This window comes from Ipomoea triloba, chromosome 15 (genome assembly GCF_003576645.1).
Source record: "Ipomoea triloba cultivar NCNSP0323 chromosome 15, ASM357664v1".
NCBI classification, from domain to species: domain Eukaryota; kingdom Viridiplantae; phylum Streptophyta; class Magnoliopsida; order Solanales; family Convolvulaceae; genus Ipomoea; species Ipomoea triloba.
Window position 1 is genome coordinate 10,668,665 of NC_044930.1, and position 23,341 is coordinate 10,692,005.

Genomic DNA, 23,341 nt, shown 5'->3' on the forward strand with positions numbered 1-23,341 from the left:
CCTATGCCTTAATTGCTCAGACCCTAACCAATGCTGAACATCATAGGCTGTTTCTTTATCTTATTTTTAGTTCTTTTTAGTTTTTGGACAAGTACGTTTGATTTATTAAATCAAGATGAGATTAAACTTTTATAAAGTCCTTGAAAATTACAAAGTTGTGAAAGAACCTAGAATTATTGTCACCTTTTCTTTTAGATATTTTTACTAATTAAATTTTATCAAGCAACTGAAGCACAAACAAGATAGCAGGGGCACAAGATCAAGCCCCCCAACAAGTGTAGACAACCTCAACAAAGCAAATCAACTAAAATTATAAGAACATTGACAAGACTATCCATAGTCAAGACCAACAAGCAGATCTGTCACCTCGTTCGACCGCAAAACATCATCCTCGTACATTTCATCGTCCAATTCAGACTTAGACTGAGAAATCACCCTCGACCTGTGAATCCCTTCAAGCTCTCGGTACTGTCTAGGAGTTCTAAACAATAAGGCCCTTTTAGCACTACTCCTAGCTCGATTAGAGAAGGGAACAAGGTTACTAAAAGGAGGGAGGCTAGAGGGGGTAGCATTTGAATCAATAGTGGAGGAAAAGTTCGGAGATTTATGGTCAATACTAGCCCAACTCGTTTCTTTCAAAGGAACAATGGGCAAAGTATTTTGGTTGCGTTTAAGGAAAGGACTTTGGGTTTGAAGATTCTCAGTTGAATCGAGGGGAAAGATAGAAGTATTTGAATTGGAATTAGGAAGGAGAGAATTATCAATAGAATCTGCCCTGTGGCCCTTTCTCCTCATGGACCTGGTTTGAACACCCACACCCAAACCCAAACCCAAACCCAAACCCAAACCCAAACCAAAAGGTTGAAGGCTTCTTTTTTTACTTTGTTTAGGTGTAACAACTGGACCAGACCCAGAAATTTCACCACTTTTATTCCTCCTATCACTCCCAGTCCCAGATTTGCATGACGTAAAAAGGTGGCCAAGCTTGAAACATTTGGAGCAAAAAGAAGGAACATTTTCATACTCTAATCTTTGCCAAAACCCATCCTCTGGATCAACCCACACCGCCGCAAGCGGCGACTCCTTCCGCGTGCTCCAATCCGGCGACCAACGAGTGAGGCGCATTGGTTTACCGGCAACCATCGGGAGCCCCTTCGCTAACACCTTCTCACAATCGTCCTCCCTCGAGAACTTGATCAGAATATGGCGCAAATCCAGTGATCCCACGTGAGCAGAGCCTGTGAGTGAAAACGTTGATTGAAATTTCTCGCGGATTAACTCTAATGGAGGCCGACCCTTGGAAAACTTCCCAACCAAGGTCACTCGTTCTTCGATTTCAGCAAGTCTTCCCCATTCATCTTTGGAAAATCTCACCGCCGGCTTACCCTGATGGAATGAAATATCACAATATTTAAAGTGCACAGGATCAAGATTCAAGTGTTGGTCAACATACAGAGTGCAATTTTTTTTGATAAATACTAAAAACTAAACTAAAAAACCAAACACAAAACTAAACCATATGTTAGGAACAAGTGTATTTATTAGATTTTGATGATACCAAACAAGTTAGGAACTTTAGTCCCTAATTCTTTTAATTTTCTAAACTTAGTAGATTTAGCAAGAGTCATTCCCATTTTTGGTCGTACTGTTATTGGGGCATTGCCAATTTTAGTCTACTTCATTAATTTTTGCTACATTGTGGCCCGTCTTATTTAGTCCTTGCCACTTTTAGTCCACCGTTAAAATTCCTGTCCAATTGGCCATCTAAAACATGGGTATTTTCATCTTTTCATGCTTTGGTCATCTCCTTTACCCTTTGTAGTGGTTTTTCTTACACATTTTCATCCAATGGAGACCTAAATCTTTCTATGCGACGTCTCCTATTTTGGACGACTACAAAGGGTAAAGGAGAAAGGAGAAAGGGACGACTATAAATGTGTAAGGAAAACCACTGTAAAGGGTAAAGGAGATGACCAAAATATGAAAAGACGAAAATACCCCTGTTTTGGACGGTCATTTGACGAGAATTTTAACGGTGGACTAAAAGTGACAATGATTAAATAAGACTGGCCTCAATGTGGCAAAAATTAATGAAGTGGACTAAAATTGGCAATGCCCCAATAACAGTAGGACCAAAAATGGCAATGACTCATTCAGCAATGTAATTCCAGAAGGTTCACTTAGAGAATAGAAAATGAACTCTACTAACCTGAAAGTAAACTATATATGTTCGAAAAGTAACATCAACAAAATTTAGTCTCGAAAGGTCAACAGGAAAATTCGAAAAGTCGCCTTCGAGAAGTTGAAGACTCAAGTCCGAGAAGCTAAATATTCTAGAAGTCAAAAACCAAGAGTCAAGCGCCGAAGAGTTATAGACTAGAAGGTTCAATGGTAAAAAAAATGGAAGGGCCAACTTTACCGGAAACTTGGGGAATGAAAAGTTAACTTCCGAGAGGCAAAGGATCAACTCTACGCGAAGTTGAATCCCGAAAGGTTGCTAAGGTTTGATCCGAAAGGTTAACCACGAGAAGTCACTAGTTACTTTTCGAATCTACTTTTCGGACATTCTCTGAATGAACAATTATCAACCTTAAAATCAAAAGTCACAATAAGAATGTTGCAAGGAAAAGGAATCCTAGGTATACATGCCAAGAAAGATCTCCAGAATAAACCCTGAAACTTTGCATATATAGTTCAAAAAGTAAGAAGCACGCTCATAAAGTGGATACAATGTTTGAAAATCTGACAAAAGCAACCTAACATCCGTACCACTAGTCAATAATCAATGCACATGAACTCAACTTTTATAAATAGATCTGGGTAGTTATTTATAAGGAGATCTCCCTTTTTTTCTTTCTTTCTCAATACATATTAGCTTACTTACATCATTCTCAAATTTAGATCAATTCGAAGTAAAAGATAAACTCTTCAAATTCAAGTTGTAACAACACTTTAGTTTAGATTCAAGTTAAATACTTTCTATTTCCTTTTCAATTTAATCTACTTTTATTTCAAGTCTTCAATTTCAATTATGTCTTCCTTTATGCAATTCCTTTGTGATTTCACTTTTAAGTTCCAAATCATGTGTAGTAAAACTTTCTTTGGGATTTGGATTGATCTACTCTTGTTTTAGATGCTTTTATGAATTCAATTGTATAAAAAGGAGTATGCATTACATTAGTTCCTAAGACCAATTTTGGTCGTCAAGCTGATGGTCACAATTGTGACTATTAGCGTGATGACCGACTTCTGCAACTGGTTCATGAACATCACAGTGGGGCCACACCATGACCCTCATTGTGACAATAACCCTTGTTGTGATTTTCTTTTTTCTAAAATGCTATTTTACTATTTATGTTCTTTTTCTCTCAAACACTCTATCTCTTTGTATGTCTCTCAGTCTCTCTCGTTCACATTTTTTCTTTTCTCTTCTCTACGTCAATAACCATAAACCTCCTACGATCTGCTAGAATCTTCTTCCTCTCTCCCTTCAGGTTTCTTCCCCATCATCTATTTTTATTTGTAGATCACTTGCCTCAATTCTCATTTCCGTATAAATCCATAGAAACAAGGTAATCTCCTAGCCCTTGCTTGATTTTCTTAAACAAATTGATGGGATCTTTGGTTTAGTTACTTTCCACACTATTTGGAATATAATTGAACTTAGCTTCTTTTTTTTTTTCTATTTTTTTTTCATGATTTCCTTTGAAATTTGTTGAATGTGAAGAATGGAGACTCGTGTCTAATTTGATTGTATAATGAATTATTGCCTAAAGTTAAGGGGTAACTTTGTGATAATTTGTGCCCTAATGGTTTGAATTTTCATTTTTTCCTTAGTGAGTTTGATTTATGTTTTACTTACTCATGTATTAATTTTGGGCATGAAGTGTAGTTAGCTCTAGTTTTTGTGATTGTTGAGGAATTGGAGTGAAAACAATGTCGTACGCATATTTGTTGTAGGCTAAAATAGAAAGAATTTGTAAAGGAGAAAAAGAACTTATGTGTCGTGTTAATCAAAAAGCAATCTTAAAAGCAATTATGCGACTATATAGTCCATGCTCGATGGGTACACATAATATGAATCTAACATAAATTTTGGGCTTTAAAAGGAAGGAAAAAGTTGGTTTTGAAATCAATGTGGGACAACAAGTAAAGTCAAAAAACACCTTTTTTTGCTTTCAATGTTTTCCTAACAGTGATAACATGGCATTCTAATTGTTGCAATTTTTCAAGGTGTAATTATTTTAGTTGCAAATTAGAATGTTGGTTTCGATTGTGTGTCTGTTAATTGTTAGTAACCCAAGAAATCCCTTTGTATTGCTAGTAACATTTAATCATTGTATTAGAACCCTTTGATTTGGAATGTGAATTTGGAGCACCTTGTTAGTCTTGATGTTTTTTTTTTTTTTTTTTTTTCAATTGTGACATTGATTGGCTTTAGTATAAGCATGGTAGTGTACAAATTATAGATATAGCCTTGTAAACTCTTCACTTGTATTAGGTGCAGTTATGCAAATCTCTAATGTTTTCTTCTTAAAAAATAAAATAAAATTCTAGATGGTGTTTGTTATTGCTTTCCTAGAGTTGTTACTATACTTGCTATACAAGTTGATGAGGTCTATGATGTTTTTTCTTTGTTGTTATGCTCAAAGACTCATTGTGATACTTTTGTAGGCCCAAAACATGTAGCACAACCGTGGCTCAAAGCTAGCAACAAGGTGCTAAAACAAAAAGCATGAGCTCACCAAAGCATAGAAGTAACAAGTGCAAGGTAAAAGGAACAATGATGGGGTAGGAAACAATTTCAACTTTTGGAAGGAACAGTGACACATTTTTCTTGCACAAATCAAAGTCCTTAGAATAAATAAAATACTTTGATTATGATGCTTTTGACAAGTATAGGTTAGAGGATATGATTGTGGACTTGATCGCCACACTAGATTGGCAAGTGTTATTTGACATATGAGATTGCACGTATATACCAGATACATACAAGGTGCTTGCCACACTTTCCCATTACTACTTTGAATTATTGGACGGATAGGGTGATCAACTTCCAAGCTTTTTTAAAAATGCTATAAGTTTTCCCCGAACGACATTGTCATCAAGATGGGATTCTACAAATCAAGGGAAATTAAGACTCTCAACGTTCCAAAAAGCTTGTGGATAGTTACAACTTACAAGAACATCATTAACGCCACCAAATTTTGATAGTTCATTTCTATTTCAAGAGAGAAATTTAGAGGTAGCAAATCCAAGGAAACTAACCTACGAGACCCAAAAATAAAAGTCATCAATTCCATGTTGGCTCATTTAGTGACATGTCATAAGAGGTCCCCAACAGTGGTGGACCAAACACACTTGTTATGCTTATGAAACACATTGAGGTGTAGGTGGATTCACATGGGGATGCTCTTTGCTAATTTTTCCAAATCCAATCTCAATTAGACATCATGCCGGTTTATATACCGAGCACTACCTTGCTACTTAGTGGTATAGGCCTCGAGCAGTAGTTGGATCAAGAGAAGGCGAAAGGCGGGATGTCTTAGCTAGTTAAGTGTGCATTTTTTGGGAAGGCTTGGGTTTGAATAAGTGAAAGATGATGATTAGGTGGATGAAGATGAAGGTGGTGAAAGAACACAAGATAATAAAGAGAAACAAGAAGAAGCTCTAACTCCTCGAATGAGACCTAGGTAGGCCACATAGTAAGGCAACATAGATTAAGTTCAACTTTGCGATGATTTGCTCACTAGGAACAACACCACGGAGCTTAACTTCTGAGGTAACGTCACTCACAAGTTAGAACCGGTAACAAATAGGTTTATTGCATTGGAGACACAATGGTAGGCTTATTATTCATAGTATCCACCACCATAGCCACCATGAGAGAGAGGAGGTAACATGTCGGTGTCCTAGAAAGTCTGAGTCATAGTAGTTTCTTTTGGTTTAATTCTATGTGTAGTTATTTGTTATGTTGGTACTAGTTTATTGATTTGCTTGTGTTGACTACTTTTGCGTCTTTTGGATTTCTATTATGGTATTAAGTAGTATAATATAGTTATCTTTTGATTGTATTGCTTATTTTTCATACTATTCGTGTTTTTTATGCTATGAATTCTTATAGCTATCATTCATGTTAATGATAGGGTGATGAAAATTGGAAAAGTGTTACTCTATTGAGTGGTTTCATCATAAAAACCTCATAAATAGGGAATCACCCTCTCCTTACTATTTTCCCTATCTTTGCTTGTAAGTCACTTATATTTCTTGTGTCCTAATTGTTTCCTCTATCTAGTTTAGTGTTTTGGTTATTTAAAGTTGATAATTGAGGGCGATGCTCCATTCTAAGTGTGGGGAGAGGGGGTAACTCGTGTTTGACATAGGGAAAACTTGTTTTATTGTATGTGATATTGTGAGTTTGCATTTGGTTGTGCTTTGCTAGTTCATTCGGTGGGTTATCGATTGCATGTTCATTTGGAGTTTTTGATACTTTAAAAGGGATAAGCAATGAATTTGGTCACCTTGTGTTATAACTTGACTTAAGTGTGTGTTTGGAGGGGGAGGATGGGGTTCTTTAGATTGTAAACTCGTGGTGTTTAATTTTTAGCCTTTGTGAGGGTTGTAGAAGCTACATATGCATACTTTCATATTTAGGATTGAAATTGCTTGTTTGCATGATATTTTCTTGGCAAATGATCCATTTGACTTTGGCTTGTTCTCATGATGTAAGGGAAAGCTAGGTTTGATTGAAAGGTAAGGTGGAAAGGTCTGAAATTGAATTTTTTTCTAGTGTGGTGCAAAGCAAGAGGAGAGTTTTACACTCTTTCGGTGATTATGTGTGAACCTCTTCCTCCTTGAAAAAGATATGAGATTTGTAAGAATGCGAAAAAGACAATTTTAAAAAGCTTAACAATTATTTGGTTATCCTATGTTATGAGGGAAAATAAGATAGAAAGGACATCTTGTTGGCGGAGTCTTGGAGGGTTGACTCCAACATCCTACCATTGGAACTTAGCACTAATCGTTACGTAAGTATAAGAAAATAAAGTTTCACATTCGCTACTAGCTATAGTTGTTGGCGTAGTAATAAACACTTGATCTTAACAATTGGTATCATAGCAAGTCACTACTATCCCTAGCTATATATAGTTTTTTATGTTAATGGTAAGTGCTTGATCCTGACACTTCTCATAGGCTTGGAGGGCGCTAACTACCACGCAAGTATAATGAAATAAAGTTGCACCTTCATTGTTAGCTATAACTTTTGGCGTAATGATATGCGTTTGGTCCTAACACACCTCATAGGGACCAAGTATACAAACGTATCATAAAAAGGCACCAATATGCAAGGGTATAAAACTTTGTGTTTTGGTAGACATATTTGAATAGGTGAGAAGAAATGAGTGATTTGCTAAGCCAAAATGTGATGAGTGGCTTATGTCGCACCTTCACTATTATGAGATGGATCATTAGGGCCGATTGAGAAATGTGATTGTTAGCTTGCACCTTCTTTCCACCATGGAACCAATCTAAGTAAAGTTTATGGATCACCTGCTGCAACCTTTGATCACCAAGCCCAATTGCGCAGCATGCCTGACTCAGTCCTTAGCCTCCACACCCATTATCCCCTACATTTGATCACCAAGCCTAGTTGTGCAGCATGCCTAACTCGGTCCTTAACCCCCACGCCCACCCTCTCCTGGACTGGACTTGGCTCGACCTACGCCCACATCCCATCTAGGACTGGACTCAGCTTTCGCCTTAGCATCGATTCGACCCCGTGACCTCAGCTCTGATACCAATTGATGGACTATGGTTACTTTCCAGTGGGTCACCCATCTTGTGACTGTTGTAAGTCAAGCACGCATAACCACAGAGTTCTTTGACTATCTAGCTGTCATATCCTACTTAAAACCAATTAGTGATAACTAGGTAGACATTAACCATTTAACCACATCCTTCCATAGTAAGCTACAGTGCTTCGTCTCGAATCGAGCATGGGCTAAAATCGGCCAACTCGACCGACGCCCAATACGATGTGATGTTGAGCTTAGAAAGGCATGTAGTTTATGAAGTTGGGTGTCACACTAACGCTTGTAACTGTGACTATTAGTGTGACATTAGAGATTTATATTGAAGTTTGGGGTCACAACGTGACACATAGAAAACACTCTTTGAAGTTGGGCATCATGCTAATTGAGCATGGACTGAACTCGGCCAATCCGACCGATGTCCAACACACTGTGATGTTGAGTTTGGAATGGCATGTAGCTTTTGAAGCTGGGTGTCACATTGACGCTTATAACTGTGACTGTTAGCGTAACATTAGAGATTAGAAATTATATTGAAGTTTGGGGTCAATACGTGACTCACAAAAAATACTCATTGAAGTTGGGCATCATGCTAATGGTCACGGGCGTAACCGTCAATGTGATAATGGGAATCTGACACTTGAAGCAAGTTGTCACAATCCATGTCACAAGCATGATTGTTATCGTGACTATTAGACCAGTGCGTAGAGAACAACAAAAACACATACGTTCAGTAAAACTACACTTCATAAATAAATCATTATTATTATTTATTGTATGTATGTACGCATGTATGCATGTATGTTTTCTATAGGGTAAAAAAAGTGACTATAGTAAATTTGCAAAACTATATTTATATTGATGAAAAAAGTAAAGATAATACGAGATAAGGAAAATGACACTTTGCTCCCTAAGTTATGACCACGGTATAGATTTAACCCCTAAATTATTTACAATGTTAATTTAGTCCCTCAATAGATATTAAAGTGGCAAATTGTCCTTGAGACTTATATTCACCATTTCATTAAGTGGTATTTGATACTATGCCACCTTAATAATGAATAGCTAGAGAACTACATCTACATCTCGAATAACAAAAATACTAAATCTCACTACGGTCATGAATAAGGAGCAAAGTGTGTCATTTCACCTAAGAGATATTACCTTGTGTCTTAGAAGCACTTCATTGATGTCATTGGGGCAGCATAACCTACTTCTCTCACTTGGATTGTCCGATGATTCAAAATAAACAATATCTCTTCCCATTTCTCGTATTATTTTTCCCATTTCTCGTATTAAAGTGTGCATATGTAAACAATCATTTTCATCTATGATTATCAAGGACTTGTCAATCAAATCTTCAATTTCAATTGTTGGGAAGCACCTAGGGACCTCATCATATTTGCTAATAACCTTTTGTTTGTGAATTACTTCTGGAAGATGACAAGCAAGATCAAGGAAAATATCCTTTGCAAATTTACTGGAAAGTCCATCGAAGCTGATTTTAAGTTTTGTGTGAACCTCATTATTAGGAATTGTTATCAATCTCTCGATAGCACTTCTCCAATCTTCATTCTTTTTGTTAGATAGATGAACCCCCAACACTTCAAGAGCTAAGGGAAGTCCTCCACAATAACTTACTATGTCTTTTGATAGTTTAGTGTAATGTTCTGGAGGTTTTGGTTTTTTGAAGGCATGCTGGCTAAAGAGTCGCAAAGAGTTCTCATTGTCCAATTCTTTGACCATATACCATCCTTCCACTTTCAAATCTTTTAATATATGTTTGTCTCTAGTAGTTATAATAACTATAGTTCCTGCACCAAACCACTTTCGTTCTCCAGCTAAAGCATCTAGTTGACGAAGATGGTCCAAATCATCAAGCACAATCAGAGATTTTCTTGCTCGAAGTCTCTCTTTGATCAACATGATTCCCTCATCAACATTGTGCACTTTGATCTTCGATTGTAGTAGCTTATTAAGAAGTTCTTGTTGTAGTGAAATTCTCCCATCACTATGTTGATCTGAAACTTTTGATCTTATTTCAAGAAAGCAACTACTGTCGAAGTGTTCAAAAACATGGTTATAAACTGCTTTGACAAGTGTTGTTTTTCCGATACCTCCCATTCCATAAATTCCAATGAACCGAACATCATCATTAATATCTCTATGCATTAATTGGACAATGTCTTCAATGTGGGAGTCAAGTCCTACGGGATACTTGGCAACAAACATGGGTACTCGCTTTAGAAGTGACAATACCTCTTTGATAATTTTATTGATAAACCTTGATTCATACCTTTAAATATTCAAATGGAAAATTGAAGCATCATAAATATGTTTTGCAAATATATCAAACACATAATAAAATATCCCAACTATATTCCAAATTGCTAAATGGCCCACTTTTATACTATAAGCTAATTCTAGCACATTGAATTTTAACATGTTTTTACATCGGAAAAAATAGGTTTAGAGTGGTCACAAATGAGATTTAATTTATCCTAGACTAATCTTTTAATACAAAATATATTATATTTCCAATTTAATCTTAGGGTCCATTTTGAAACTCAAAACATGATTTTTAAAAGTAATTTATTAGATTAGATTTTACAGTATTTGATTATCCCAAGAAAATGATATAAATGAAAAATACACAGTGTGGTGGAAAAAAAAAAAGACTCATTTTGACGAAAAATAATTTTTGAGATTTTTTTTTTAATTTTGGAAGACATTTTCTAGATGCATATATCATGCTTTAATCTCTCTCTCTCTCTTTTGCTGTCAAATGAGCGGGCCAGTTCGCTATATGTCTAGTTACTATTTGAATTGTACCTAGTAAATTCAATATATAGCTGTGTGGACCACAGTTCAAGGGACGTCAGTTTGCTTAATTTCATTTTATCGCGCGCCCAGCTGTAACAATAACTCATAATATATATTATTCTAAAGCATAATGTACATTATTTTAAAACATAATTTACATTATATTACCTCAGATGTTTCATTATTCTAACACATAATGTACATTATTTGAAAATATAATATACATTATCCTAACACATAATGCACATTATTTTAAAACATAATATACATTATTCTAAAACATAATGTACATTATTTTTACTCATAATATTCACGATGATGTTTTGGACTATAGTCCACACAGTTGTGTGGACCACGGTCCACACAATAATTTGCCGAGTAAATTGGCTTGGTTAAAATTTGAATTGGACCAAACAATAAAGGGATAAAGTACAAATAAGACACCGTAGTATCATCGAATTCGAATAACTCTCAAATAAGCCACTAAATTCAGAAAAAAGAGCAATTAAGCCACTAAAACCTAAAAAAAGAACAATTAACATTTTTAACAGGTTAACTTCAGGTTAAAGTACAAATAAGCTGTTGAACTATTTGGAAAACATCAATTAAACCATCGAACTCAAATAACTTTCAAATAAGTCTTTTTTTTATTACTTTTTTTTATGAGTCAATTTCATTTTTGCCATAGATTAATAGATAACAGTCCACTTTTAGTCTCATAATATCTTTATTTTTTTCTTATTTTTTTATGAATTGTGGCCAAGCATTTATTTAATCAAATGAAAAAAATGAAAAAAATAAAAGAATAAAAAAAAATTAATTCGCCCCTGGCGAATTAGTTTGCCTAATTCGCCCAGGGCGAATTGATATTTTGTTTATTTTTTATTTTTACTTTTTTTTTCTTCATTTAATTAAATCAATGCTTGGCTATAACTCTTAAAAAAATAAATAAGAATGTTTCAATAAAAAAAATTAAAAGTGGACTGTCACATAATCTAGGATAAAAAATGGAATTAACCCATAAAAAAGTTTTAAAAGAAAAGTGATTTATTTGGGAGTTATTTGAGTTCGATGGCTTAATTAATGTTTTCCAAATAGTTCAGTTGCTTATTTGTACTTTAGCCTAAAGTTAACCGGTTTAAAATGTTAATTGCCTCTTTTTCAGGTTTCAGTGGTTTAATTGCTCTTTTTTTTTTTTTTCTAGTTTGGTGGCTTATTTGGGAGTTATTCGAGTTCGATGACTTAATTGTTGTTTCTCAAATAGTATGATGGCTTATTTGTACTTTATCCCAACAATAAAAGATCTTGTGGTGACCAACCCATTGCCATTAAGAAAAAGTTTAAGTTTTTTATTTTTATTTTTTTTTTCAAATTTCTTAGTTTAGAGTTATTATATTACATTTATCAATTTATAATTTTTATAATGATGTTATAATTTAAAAATTATTTATTAAATATAACTAATTAACTATTTAAGTATTAATTTAATACTTTATTTTAATATAAATAAAATCATAATATAAGTAAAATAATACAAAGTTTAAACTCTTAAAAAATAATAAATAATATTATTGTAGTTTTTTTTAGTACTATTGACTCTGTTACAATATAGTATATGTTCATAACTACTTTTCTCAACCAAATGAAGCACAAAGAGCCAATATCATCTCCACCGAGACTCAAACCCACCCCTCCCATGTGGGGTGCAACCGGGTGCCCTTATTGTAGTAATAATAAATAAATAATTTTACAAATTAAAATTACTTAGAAACGAACAAGTTAAAATAATCAATAATGTTAACGATTAACTAATAAGAGTAAGCTTATGCTTTCAAAAAATAAGAGTATGCTTATGAATTATAACTACTAAATTTTAAGACAAAGATTTCAATTAGAAAAAAAGAAAAAATTACAACATTAGGATGTTTTTCAATCTTCATTTGAAACGTTTTACTACTCATGCTAATATATATGCTTGGTTGGAGCATGACAAATTATTGTATTAAACTCTAATCTATAATTAATATATATATATATGATTGGTTTATCTAGTTAATATTATTTAAAAAAATTGGTATTACACTTATTATTATTAAAATTAATAATTTGTAAGGGATAAATTTGTAATAAAATTTTGTTCATTATTAGAAAATGGATAAAAAAAAAAGAGATAATTTTCTAACTTTATTTAAATTAAAATAGAAAAAAAAAGTTATTCTCCGAGTTAATTTTATGTTGTTATATGAGTTATTTTTCATAAATTATTTTTTGCAAAGCCTTTTCTAATTTCCAAACAGATCCTTAGTATTTTAATAAATTGCCAAGTTTTAAAATAGTTGCACTTGTATAACTACTATTTTATTTCAGTATTTATTGCCAACATAACCATAACTAGTTGAAATAGATTAAAAACTATATTATGCAAAAAAAAAAAAAAAAAGATTAAAAACTATATAAATAAGGTCGTACTATAGGGTCCAAAATTTTCACCATATTTTTGAAAATTTAATGTAGCAATATATGATTCATATATATATATATATATATATATATATATGATTAATGCATAAATTTATTTTTTAATTTGGGTGGGGTCAACAATTCATGGTAATTAATACGGGGTAAATAAAAGGAACTTTATTGCTATGTAAAATAGTGAACGAAAATTTAGTGAAAAAATTTGGGGCATGTACCAATATCCATTTAAGTATTGTTTAAAACTTTTATATACCAATAAAATAGAATATTTTTAAACTTATGTTTGAAAGTACTGTTCTTTTTTTGTCCCATGGTCCACGCAACCGTGTGGATTGTGTGAACCATACTATGAAATAATATACTTTTGTATATTATAAATGTATATTATTTTCGAGAAAAATACATTATTTGAATACTGAAAATACATTATTTTGTATAATATATCTTTATATACATAAATAATGTATTTTTAATATATAAAAAAATATACTTTTTATTATGGTCCACCCTCCACACAATAATTTGCCTTAGAGATCATATGTGTGTTGTTATTCACGCACGGTGCAATATGCCAATATTTGAACCTATCTTGCTTCATTTACATTTGAATAATGAATTACGTACTCCACTTAAATAATAAAGCACTCTACTATCCATCAATAACTTCTAAAAATTATTTGTGAAGCACTTTGTGCTCAATTGGCACATTTATGATTCTTTTTGAGGGCACACCTAAACACGACCCTATGTAATTATTATTTGAAAAAAAAAATTGGAGACGTTGTGTGATCGCCCCGACTAAACATGGCTAGTGCTCGGCTGATAAAGTTAATTTAAATGTTTTTAAAAAGTAAGTTTAAGATATCATATTTTAAGAGTAAATACCAGTGGAGGTTCTCCGACTTTGATGACACCGTCACTTTTAGTCCTCAATTTTTAAATCAACCACTTTTAGTCCTCCGACTTTGATGGCATTGCCACTTTTAATCCTCAACTTTTAAATCAACCACTTTTAGTCCTCTTACTTTTTGTTTCTAGCCACCTATGGTCCTTTCTTTACAATTGGACATCTAATGTCATTTTCTCAAGGGCAATTCAGTCATTTGGTCCAAAATTTAGTGTTAACAAAGGAGAGTGAAGAATAGAGTTTCTTCAATTATTCTGATCAGGAAACATAATACTTAATACATTAATTATGAAATGACTGAATTAGCCTTGAGAAAATGACATTAGATGTCAAATTGTAAAGGAAGGACCATAAGTGGCTAGAAACAAAAAGTTGGAGGACTAAAAGTGGTTGATTTAAAAATTGTGGACTAAAAGTGGCAGTGCCATCAAAGTCGGGGGACCTCCAGTGGTATTTACTCCATATTTTAATTATTCAATAAGATTTGAAAACACCTAAGAAAAGAAACACACTATGATTTCAGTTATAATAAGCTAATGCCACCAGGGCAGGAATTGACAGACCCGGCCCTGGGCAAGGGCAGGCTGGGCCCATACGTGGAGGGGGCCCATCCTACTCCCAATATACATATATATAGTATATATATAGTATAAGTACATAATATGCGTACATTTCAACAAATTGTTAAATAGCTTGGATGGCAACGTACTTGATTTTCAATGCCCCTATTTGAATGGTAAGGGATCGAACCCTTCCTTATGCATTTTATAAAAAAAATATTTGAATGGTAAGGGATCGGTTAATCGGACCCTTCCTTATACATTTTAGAAAAAAAAAAAAATTCTGAAAAACTGTTACTTGTTGCTTATTAAGTTATTTTCTAATGTATTTCTTTTAAAAAAAATTACTAAAATTCCTCAACTCTCACTTTTTTGCTCATTTTCTAATGTATTTTTATAAAAATTATTTTTAATTTATATTTTTTTTGTGCTTAATAGTATTTTTAATGTAGTTTTCAAATATATAAATTTTATATACTAAATACTAAACATATTATGAAAATTTAAATTAAAAATAACTTTAATCAAGTCACGTTAACCAAACAAGACATGTAAAATACGACGATGGGGGTTATATAATATATTTTGAGATTCAATTATGAAAAAAAATTAAATATAATTTAGTAATTTACTCCGTACTTTTTTTTTTAAAAAAAAATGAATTTCTAATCAATGTAATCTATAAGCTTCTATATTATGTGTCATTGTAATAAAATTAATCTAAAAAAATTTGAAAATTATCTAGCTAAAACAAAAGGTTTTTATAAAAATCATATCAATAGAAGATGTGTAATTTATAATATGCTTTCTATTCGAACTATTTTATCTAAGTAATTATATTTAATATTTTTTTATGAATATTTTATCACGTTTTGAAATATTTTAATTTATTATATATTAGGATAACAATGCTATTGCTTATAAGTTTACTCGATTTTAAATTCTTTAATTATTTTTATAAACTATAATTATTTAGTTATAAAGGCACTTATACGATTATTTATTATTTTACATTTAGGAAAGGACCTAGAATTTTTTTCATGAATATTATTGTGTATATAAAAGTGTTAAAAACTTGTTAACCTTATTTAAAGTTATTAATTGATATTAGTATAGTTTTCCTTATTTAGGGTGTGTTTGGTTCATGGGTTTAGACACTAAGAATTAGAATCAAAATCACAGTTAGTGTTTGGTTGACAACTTTTTAAAAACACAACTATGAGTTTTGATTACCCCTTCAATAAAAAATTACATTTCCTAATTATAAAGGAGTACCATTACATCTTATTGGATGTTATTATATTCGCCTTGATTTTTTTTTTTTTGTTTTTGTTTTTGCATTTTTAAATATTTATTCCAATTATAGGGTCATAGACAACCAAACATCAATATTGGTAATCATTTGAATTTCATCCTACTACATACTAAACATGCAAAATACGTTCACCAAAACTTATTACCATTACCAAGTATTTGATTCCCATGTGCGAACCAAACACACCTTTAATTTAAATTTTAGATATGAAATATATATTAACTAAGGGCCTATTTTTTTTATCGCTCCCCGGACCTATAAAATGGTTGGACCGGGCCTGGGAATTGATAACATAGTAAGAAAATAAGATGATTAAGTAAGAAATAAATACCCATTAGCCTCTTGTTGCAAGTCCCATCCTGACAATTGTCCAACTTTACTTAGTGCATCTCTCCAGCTCTCAACTTTTGCTTCTCCGAAACGTCCTTTGTGCCTTGCTAAGGCTGTCCCATACTCACCGGTTTGCTTAGCCACTTGGGAAGGGTTAACATTATAAAATATAGGAAGTACCACCTGATTCCTTATCTCCTTGCACTTGAGGATTTCCACAAGCTCATCCAGACACCACCTCGATGAAGCATAGTCTTTCGAGAAAACGATAATGGAAATTCTTGAATTTTGGATTGCTTTCTCAAATTCTGACGAAAGAGTTTTGCCTTTTCTAACTTCTTCCTCGTCTCTAAAGGTGTTGATTCCAGCTCGACATAATGCAGAATAAAGATGATCAGTGAAGTTTTTTCTGGTATCCCCTCGGAAACTTATGTATACATGATATTCCCACGGACCATGGGGATGGTTAAGGATGGTGGACTGTGAATTGGAAGAAGATTCAGCTTTTATTTGTGTAGTAGTGGCCATAGACGAAAGAATATATTGGACTATCAATGCGCTTAGATGTAGATATGAAGAAACTAGTTACTTATTATTACTACATAATAATATTATAATAATGATACTGATAATAATAATAGAAAGATGATGAGACCAACTTGTAACTCGTCTTCTTCGAATCTTCACTGTTTGTCAGAGAAGCATTGTCTCCTTGTCAATCACTTCAGAAGAAAGTTCATGATACAGCTTTAGAGAAGTATGTAATGCATGCGTATTTTCAATAGTACTATTTTCTCCAACTTTTCTAAAATCCAAACACTCCCAAACAAAATGGTTAGGAGTTACGAGTCATTTTTAAAATGGTTAGGAGTTACGAGTCATTTTTAAAACCGATAAAGGCCAAATAGACCTTCCAACTAGATATCAAAATGTAATTAGATTCACAAGCATAAAAAATTTTCAATTAGATCATTAAAATTGTGTAATTAACCTATTTGACCTATAATAGCATATTACTTCAAGTAGAGCCACGTAGGATGTCGCATAAGATGTCATTTAGATTAACATTTTTTAAAATTATATTTTTATAAATATTAAAATGATATATTTATTTATTAAAAAAAAAAAAAACATGGCAGCAAGCTTCCATGGACGAAGGATCTTGGCGAGCTTCTCCATCCTGGACGGAGAAGCCCGCCATGGCAGCCTGGTAGTCGTCCATGGCAGTCGCCAAATCTCATCGGAAATTTTTTTTAATTAATTTTTTAAAAAATAGTTTAAAATAATTTTTTTAAAATTTTTGAATAGAATTCCACATAAGATGCCATGCAAGCAAAGTTGACAGGTTACCTTTTGATAACATGTTAAATAAGTTAATTGTACAAATTTAATAAGTTTAAGGGTCAAATTAAAAAAAAAATTAGTTCAAGGATCTAATTGAACATTGCTATATAGTTGGAGGGTCTATTTGACCCTTATCCTTTTAAAATTCAAGCTGTAATTTTTTTATGAATTTAATTTCAAATCATCTTCCGTGTGCAATTAGATTATATTGCAATTAATTCCAAAACCAGAGGAGTTGGAAGGGCATTTGAAATTAGATTCAGAAAGACGATTTGAAATTAGATTCGTAAATATTGCAATTAATCTATACCTTACAGTCTTACACGTTCAATTTCGACGTATTCAACATAATTCAAAGAAGAGTAGATATTAGATTTTTTAGGTTTTTTCAATTAGTATTTACAAATTAATTCCTCTGCAAAGCAATTAATTCATTGAATTTCAAATCTTCTTCCAACTAGTATTTAAATCATCTGTTAATATTTACAAATTAATCGAATTGATATTCAAATTTAAAAGACCAAATTAGTAATAATGAGTACTAATTTGATTAATTCATACTAATTGAACACTGGTCTGTTAAAGTAATACCAATTAAATTAGTACCATATTAAATACTAATAATTATGGTTAAATTTGAATTTAAATACTGATTTAATAAATTATAATATGGTACAGTTAAATTTAATAAATCCTATTTTAAATACTAATTAAAATTAGTAAGATTTATTAAATTAGTACCAGATTAATTAGGTGGTCTTAAATCATGCCATCTTGAAGGTTATGTAGGCTCAAACTTTTGCTCAAATTAAGCAGAAAAAAACCTAAAAATGTTTCATCAAGATTGTATGGTTATATATTTAATTGTTTCTGGTAGGATTCCAGAATCAATCGTTGAAGATGTAGCTCCAGTATCAACAAGTATTGGAACAAGTAAATCTGTACCATGTATTGAAAGTTTGGATGGAATAATTACTTGAGTTATCCTTGTATTATTACATACCAAAGGTATATTGGTGCTACAAGTTTTTTCAGTTTGAGTATTAATTATGTTTTGTTCTTCAGTAGTTATCTCAGTTATTTTGAGATCAGTTTCAGTTTCGTAACAAGCCTTGGTACAAAGTAGATGGTATGCTTTCATAACTAATGAGTTACTTTTGCAAAAAGTTTTTCAAAATAAGTTTTTTCTTTAAGTAAATGTTTGTAAGCATAATAACAGTGTCTATCATAAAGATTTTTCTTACTAAAGTTTGGATTCTCTTCAACAAGAGGTCTGTATATTTTAAGTTGCCTTATGACTTCTCTGTATTGTCTTTTCATAACAATAAAAGTATCAAAATAAGTATATTCCATTATAATTTGTCTCAGATATCGTAAAAGCTCTGATACCAAGTAGGGGGGGGGGGGGGTTTGCTCCCGCAGGAGTGAAGTATGCCTTTAGTAAAGGTTTATAAAAGAAAGTTTTAGTCTGTCTCTGGTCCACTGGAATAATTATTGTTATTCCAGTTTCCTCCAGTAAAGTTATCCCAATCATCTGTTTCGTGATGATTATTATAAGTGGGAAAGTTTACAATTTGGAGGTTATTACCAAGATGATAAGTGGCGTTTACCTCAAAAGGTCTAAGAAAGCCTCTAAAGTTGGATATGTGTCTTGAGGAAGTAACAAAGTGAGATAACTCTTTGAGTTTAAGTTCTAGTTCGTGTTTTTCAAAAAGTTGACCAGCAGATTCTTTAATTGAATCTAGAAATAAGGTTTCTTGAAAAGTTTGAAATTCTAGTTTTGAAAGTATATTGTTTGAAATTTCAGTAGGAAAGATTTTGTCTAATCCTTCTTTGATTAAGTTATGATTTGGTACAGTAATATCATAGTCAAAATATGTTTCTGAGTTTTGGTCTAGGTAAAAAGTATGAATTCCATCAGTTTCCTGATGTATCTTTTCAGTTAAAAAGTTTTTAGTACTTTCAAAGTATTGTTGAATAAGTTTTTTATCCATGGTGATAAATAGTTTTTCAAGAAGTTTAAGTTTTAAGAAAACCTTTTGGTTTAAAGATTCTTCTTCTCTCTTGCATCACAGATTGTAATATTAAGAGTTTTATTATTTGATTAGATCTTTTTAGTTTATGTTTGTTCTTACTTTTATTGCTTTATTATCAGATTTGTTCTTTTTATTCTCACCTTATCAACCCTAACCTACTAACCAAAGGATCCCATGACCCTCCGTCTACAACCTTAACAACATCTAAGCATTTAAACTCAGGTTTCTCTTTTCCCCACCTGGGTACTTTCTTTACCTGACATACAAACTTAGACTACACAGGTTGCTTCGGCTCAAACAGGTCTTACATCTTTTAAATATGAACATTAAGAACAATAAAGCATAATAATAAGAACAAACACAAAGTAAAGAGATCTAAGTTAAGTAATATTACCTCTTAGTAGCAATCCGTTTTGCAAAGAGAAGAAGAAAGTTTTTAGAAGTAGAGTGTTTTCTGAAAGGGGTTTTTCATTGCTCGCATAATTTTCTTGTGTTCGTGTGTTTTTACAAATGTACAAACTTCTCCTTATATAGAGGGGAGAAGAAGAACCTAGAACTAGCTTTACAGCTGTCTACAACTATTTACATTATTCCGAAGATAAGATGTAATCTTATCTCATATCTTCGGTTGAAGTGACAGAAAGATAAGGAATCTTATCTCCTTACCCTATAGTCAAAAAGTGTACAGCGAAAGTGGTACAGTTAAAGTAAAGTTGAAAGGGACAGGCCCCCTTATCTTAGCCAAAGTAAAGTAGTGCCGTCTTATCAAGATATATTCATATCTTCCGATTCAGAAGACGACAATGTTCTCGGCAGTATTCTCTTGGTTCTTGACTCGAACCTTCTTCTGTAGGAGTTGACAAGTCTTGGGTTGGAGTGAGTAACGTCAAAGGGAAAGAAGTGTCTGGCTGCAATGCTTGGATCACAGTAAATTTTCCCTTGGGGGTCTTCTCTTAGTATGTTTTTGTTTGCAAATTTGGACTTGGTCCAGTTGAAGTTTTCAGCAAGTATCTTGGCCCTGGCCTGGTCAAGTTGCTTCTCCAAAGCTTCTTCCAGTTTCAAAGCTTTAGGTTGTTGGTGTTCCACCTCAAAGCTTTGGTACTCATCATCAATCTTTTGGAAGTTAACCTCAACTAGATGATAAGAAGGTTTAGTTTCTTTAAAGTCGGGATAAAGAGAAGTAAAATCCAGTCTAAATTTTTTGGGGAATTAAGGAATGATAGTTTCAAAAGTTTCTGCCAAAGTTTCTGGGAGAATTCCAGAGAATTCATGAAGTGGTGACACATTGGCTGAACTAATCAACCCATGCTTTAAAAGTGTAATAAAGCTAACTGGATAATCCTGAAATCTAAAAGCTTTAAACTCAGGAATAAGAAGTCTTGCCCTTCTGATGGCAAATTCTAACTTGCATAGACATTCAAAGTCTTCAGATTGTTGGTTTTCAGGGCAGTCTGAGAAAAGTAAAGAACAAGTTTTATAAGGATTATAGTTGAAATCCCAGGAGACTGAGATTCCAGGAGTAGAAATGTTTGAATTAGCCAACTGGGCTAAACATTCTTGAAGTAAGGCAAAAGTTTTTAATGAACATTCTCCAGGAGAGACTGGAGTTTTGGTTAGTGAAGGGGAAGTGATAGATTTGAGAGAAGTGGCTGGAGTTGGGATCTTTCCAAGTGAAGGAATCTCCTTTTCCTTAAGTTTCGAGGAAGTTTTCATTACTTCTGTAAAAGTAATCTCAAGTTTCTTTTTGGGAGTTTGAGGTTCAAACCTCTGAAGTTTCTTTGAGCTGGAAGCTCCAGTTTCTAAGTTTTTCAAAAGTTCTTGATCAGAGAACTGATCCAAGTGTTTTAGGTATTCTTTATACCTAAGTATCTGTTCAGAAACAACAAAGTCATTTCCAAACTTCTGAGTTAACATAGAAGTAGCCTCCTCAATACTGTAATATCCTTTGTACAAAGGATTTCCAGATTTTGGATCTTTCTTAAGTTCCTCAAGTTCAATGATCATCTCCTCCCAAGTTAAGTATAAACCAGCATTCCTGCCAGTATAAAGTGCATAACAAGTAAATGGTTTCTTGGTCTTATGCCTTCCAGAGACCAAAAGTTGGATTAAGTAGTTTACGCAAGTAGCCTTCCTTCCGGAAGATTGGGCTATAGTTGACAGGCTCCAAATATTGTCAACTAAGCATTGTTCTTCTTCAGTAAGTTTCTCATGAAGTGGAGTTTTGAACTGATTCCTTTCGGGAATAACAGCAAGTTCATATCTGTCCACCTTGAAAGTTTTTTCCATAGTAAAGTCTAGATAAGTTCTGCAAAACTTAAACAAGTTGTTAGCATAATTTATGGGGGATCATAAAGTTTGTAATCTAAACTGTTTCTGGAAAGGATATCAGCAAGTCGATTATCCTTGCCTTTAGTATGTTCCCATTTAATATGGAAACCCCTAGTTAGCACAAATTCTCTGAATTTGAGCCATCTGTTTGCAGTAAGTTTCCTTTCGTTTTTAGTGTCTGCAAATTTTACTATAGACTCGCAATCTGTCCTTATAGTAAAAAATTTTCTTGAAAGTATAAAAAGTGCAAATTTTTCTAGTACATAAATAATAGCAAGTAGTTCATAATCCATAGAAGTTAAGTATCCTTTTTCTTTAAATACACCAGAAGTGGATCTACAGAGTTTTTCAGTAGATTTAGGAGAGTATTCAGTTGGTTTCTTAATAAGTATTCCTCCCCATCCATCTTTACTTCCATCAGTTTGTACTATTAAGTAATCTGAATCTAATGGCAATGCCATAGGTTCAAGTTGTTGAATTTTTTCTTTTATTTTTTGAACAACCTTAATGTCTTGATCATTAAAGTTTCTATATCCTTTAGTTTGGGATTTATTGTAAAGTGGTGTAGTGAGTTTTGCAAGATCTTTAAAATAAGGTCTAGTATAATTTACTAATCCTAAAAAGGATTGTAATTGTTTTAAGTTTTCAAGTTTATCTGGAAATTCAAGTATCTTCCTAGAGATATGTGGTTGAAGAAACAAAATCAGAAACTGAACCAATGTCTGTTAAAAACTTTGCAGATATTGAAACAATAAACTCTAGACAAAATGAAGCAACTGCTTCATCACATCCTTCTACTTCATATCCCAGAACTAATCCTGGACAAATGAGCTATAATTTGGGACATCCTCCCAGAAGAGCTGTAACTATTTATGACCAAAATAATCCTAACAGAAGAACTTTAGGAAAACAAATGCCTCATGAAGTACAGATACTCAGTAATGAACCAACTATACTTAACATAACTAGGGTTCATCCACAACTTTTTGATAACTATATTGAACAATGCGGCCTCACCACTATGTATAATACACCACTTAGTGTTAGAAAATGCACTACAAAAATATGCACCGTTAGGTACACATCACCAAAAAACACACCACTAAATATGGAAATATATACACCGTGTTTGGAAATGCACAATTGAGGCAGGGGGAGTTATGATACATTATTTTGGGTGTAGTGTGTTTTTAGGTGTTTTTGTGTATTTTCATGTGGTGCGTTTTTTAACATTGAGTGGTGCATTTTATAACATTGAGTGGTGTGAACCGCACCGATCGCACGGGAAAGCGCGGCCACATTTGAGCAGATTTCTACATATATATATATATATATATATATATATATATATATATATATATATATATATATATATATATATATATATATATATATATATATATATATAT

General features: G+C 32.7%; 2 protein-coding genes across 2 annotated transcripts; both read right to left on the minus strand.

Annotated features, from left to right (window-relative positions):
• Positions 1 to 101: 101 nt before the first annotated feature.
• On the minus strand, positions 102 to 9,156 carry LOC116005582. The gene is made up of 2 exons (XM_031245816.1): positions 8,976 to 9,156; positions 102 to 1,386 (listed from the first exon to the last, which is right to left on the minus strand). The coding sequence occupies exons 1-2, from the start codon at positions 9,117 to 9,119 to the stop codon at positions 331 to 333; spliced, it is 1,200 nt and encodes a 399-aa protein (XP_031101676.1). The 5' UTR covers positions 9,120 to 9,156; the 3' UTR covers positions 102 to 330.
• Positions 9,136 to 16,752, minus strand: LOC116005673 (TMV resistance protein N-like). Its single transcript, XM_031245917.1, has 3 exons — positions 16,226 to 16,752; positions 9,196 to 10,107; positions 9,136 to 9,139 (listed from the first exon to the last, which is right to left on the minus strand). Exons 1-3 carry the CDS (start codon positions 16,750 to 16,752, stop codon positions 9,136 to 9,138), a joined length of 1,443 nt encoding a protein of 480 aa, XP_031101777.1.
• Between the last annotated feature and the right edge of the window lie 6,589 nt (positions 16,753 to 23,341).

Coding starts and splice junctions, on each gene's coding strand:
- LOC116005582 (XM_031245816.1), bottom strand. CDS start 9,119: ATGCACACTTTAATACGAGAAATGGGAAAAATAATACGAGAAATGGGA. Junction 1,387..8,975: donor AAGTGCTTCTAAGACACAAG/GTAATATCTCTT, acceptor TCATTCCATCAG/GGTAAGCCGGCGGTGAGATT.
- LOC116005673 (XM_031245917.1), bottom strand. CDS start 16,752: ATGGCCACTACTACACAAATAAAAGCTGAATCTTCTTCCAATTCACAG. Junction 10,108..16,225: donor TTGCAACAAGAGGCTAATGG/GTATTTATTTCT, acceptor GAATATTTAAAG/GTATGAATCAAGGTTTATCA.